The following is a 2,047-nucleotide window of genomic DNA, read 5'->3' on the forward strand; positions in this document are numbered from 1 at the left end:
CCATTGTTGAGCTGTGTGTACAGCTGGCTGAGGTGGTAGTGGGATTAATGAGGCAACAATGTCATCGGCTGTTCTTCTTTCTGTTATTTCTACTGGTTGTGGTGTTTCTACAAATGGAAAAACCTCTTCGGGGTTAATGAATCCTTTGATTTCATCTCGGTGGATGAACTCAAAGAATGCAATTGCCATTACTTTATTTTTTAGTTTATAGTTTAATTTATTTTGGTTATTTTTGTTTTGAAACAATACAAAGCAATAATACAATAATACTATATTATTTTAAAACAAAAGACAATAATTATGAAACAACTCTTTGTTTTGGAACAATAAATTATTGATTTGAGGATAAATAAATAGTTCCGAAACACCCGATATTGATATGCAACAATCACGCAAATTGTGCAACAAAATCTAATTGTTTTGAAACAAAAAACTATTTGTTATGAAAAATAAGTAAAGACCTGCGACATACTTGCACTAAGCGCCATACCTGCACTGGCTTACGTGGCAATACCTTTTTACAAAAAACATGGACAAAATGAGATAAAATGATTAAATAAAAAGAAAAGTTGATGGAAAAAACTTGGGAAAATTGAAATTTCATTTTAAAATTTATGAAGAAAAGAACGCATTAGAAAACAAAAATCATTTAATAGTTCACTCAAATAATATAAAGATTTGAATTTATACAATTTATTAAAGTAATTACAATATAGAATGGTCTTTCATTAGTTTCATTTTATATAAAGTTATAATAAAAAATAATGTGTAAATTTGAACGTTTTTCTATTTATATAAATCAAATAAAAAACAAATTTAATAAAAGACTTGTATGCATATATTCGGGAAAATTTGTTATTATTCATATTAAATTCTTTTTTGGGGTATATTCGTTCAATTTAATAAACAAAATATATCAAAATTTAATACATTTTATTATAATAATATGATTCATTTTTGAAAATAAAAACCGAAAATGTTTTAAAACATCTTATTGGAAATAAGATGTTCGAAATCAAATAAAATACAGAACTTATACTTGTATGAATAGTTTATTATAATTACACATTTATATGAGTTATTAACACTGTACTATTATTATTAAATCAGAATTTAAACAAATTAATTTAATAATTTTTTATTTTAAATTGCATTTATATTATAACTTATTAAAAAACGATCCAAACCAAACCCACCTCAAGAACAAATCAATTACACCATTGAAATGTTCTTAACTTTTGAATTGATTATATATTTTAAACATAAATTATGGGTTTAATTTATTATTTAATGGTAAACATTAATATATTATAATTTAATGAACAATATTTGATAATTATTGAACTTTAAAACAAAACAAACAAAAACACACAACAACACAACAATAACCAAAAACAAACAAAAATAAAACACGTTTTAATAAAAAAGTAAATTTTATAGAATAAAACACAAATAGTAGTCAATTACATTATATTAATGTTGTCTAAATTGAATACAACAAGCCAAATAAATGTTAATTTCAGATGACCTTACCAAAGTTAAATCTTTAATTGTTTCATTTTTGTTTTTTCAAGTATTTTTTAAAGCTACAATGACTTGAAGCCATCAAACCCCGCACTCTTAATTGATATTAAAAAGTCAGTTTCTTCATTTATTTGAACAATTTTTATATTCAGTGTTGTTGAAAATGGAAATTATTTTTTGTTTGTTATGTTCTGAGTCTCTTGTTCGCTTTTTGATCGATATTTTTTATCATGTTTATTATTTTATTTTAATAAATTTATTAATATTTATAATAAATGAGCAATGATATTTTATTTGTTTTTTGTAATTTCTCTCAACCATTGTGACTATTCAATATATTTTTGTTAATCAAGTGATCAGCACAAAATGATGTTTTAAAATGTTTTGTGTTAATAATTAAGTTATTTTCATTATTTATTCTTCGTATAAAACCAATCTTTAAGTTGTAGTCAGTCGGGCTAAATATTCAAGTGTTTTCATGTGTCTTGGAATAACCAATTAGTTTTGTATTTATTAACACAAT

The 2,047-nt window shown here is 23.3% G+C and overlaps 1 protein-coding gene across 1 annotated transcript; it reads left to right on the forward strand.

The window, feature by feature from the left end:
* Nucleotides 1-1,510: 1,510 nt before the first annotated feature.
* On the forward strand, nucleotides 1,511-2,004 carry EIN_415370 (Hypothetical protein; the record flags this gene model as incomplete). Its single annotated transcript, XM_004254437.1, has 3 exons — nucleotides 1,511-1,563; nucleotides 1,587-1,641; nucleotides 1,974-2,004. Coding segments are annotated over 3 exons (139 nt in total), but the record flags the coding sequence as incomplete, so codon positions are not given.
* Between the last annotated feature and the right edge of the window lie 43 nt (nucleotides 2,005-2,047).

This window comes from Entamoeba invadens (genome assembly GCF_000330505.1).
Source record: "Entamoeba invadens IP1 unplaced genomic scaffold scaff_1105074725961, whole genome shotgun sequence".
In the NCBI taxonomy this organism is placed as follows: domain Eukaryota; phylum Evosea; order Mastigamoebida; family Endamoebidae; genus Entamoeba; species Entamoeba invadens.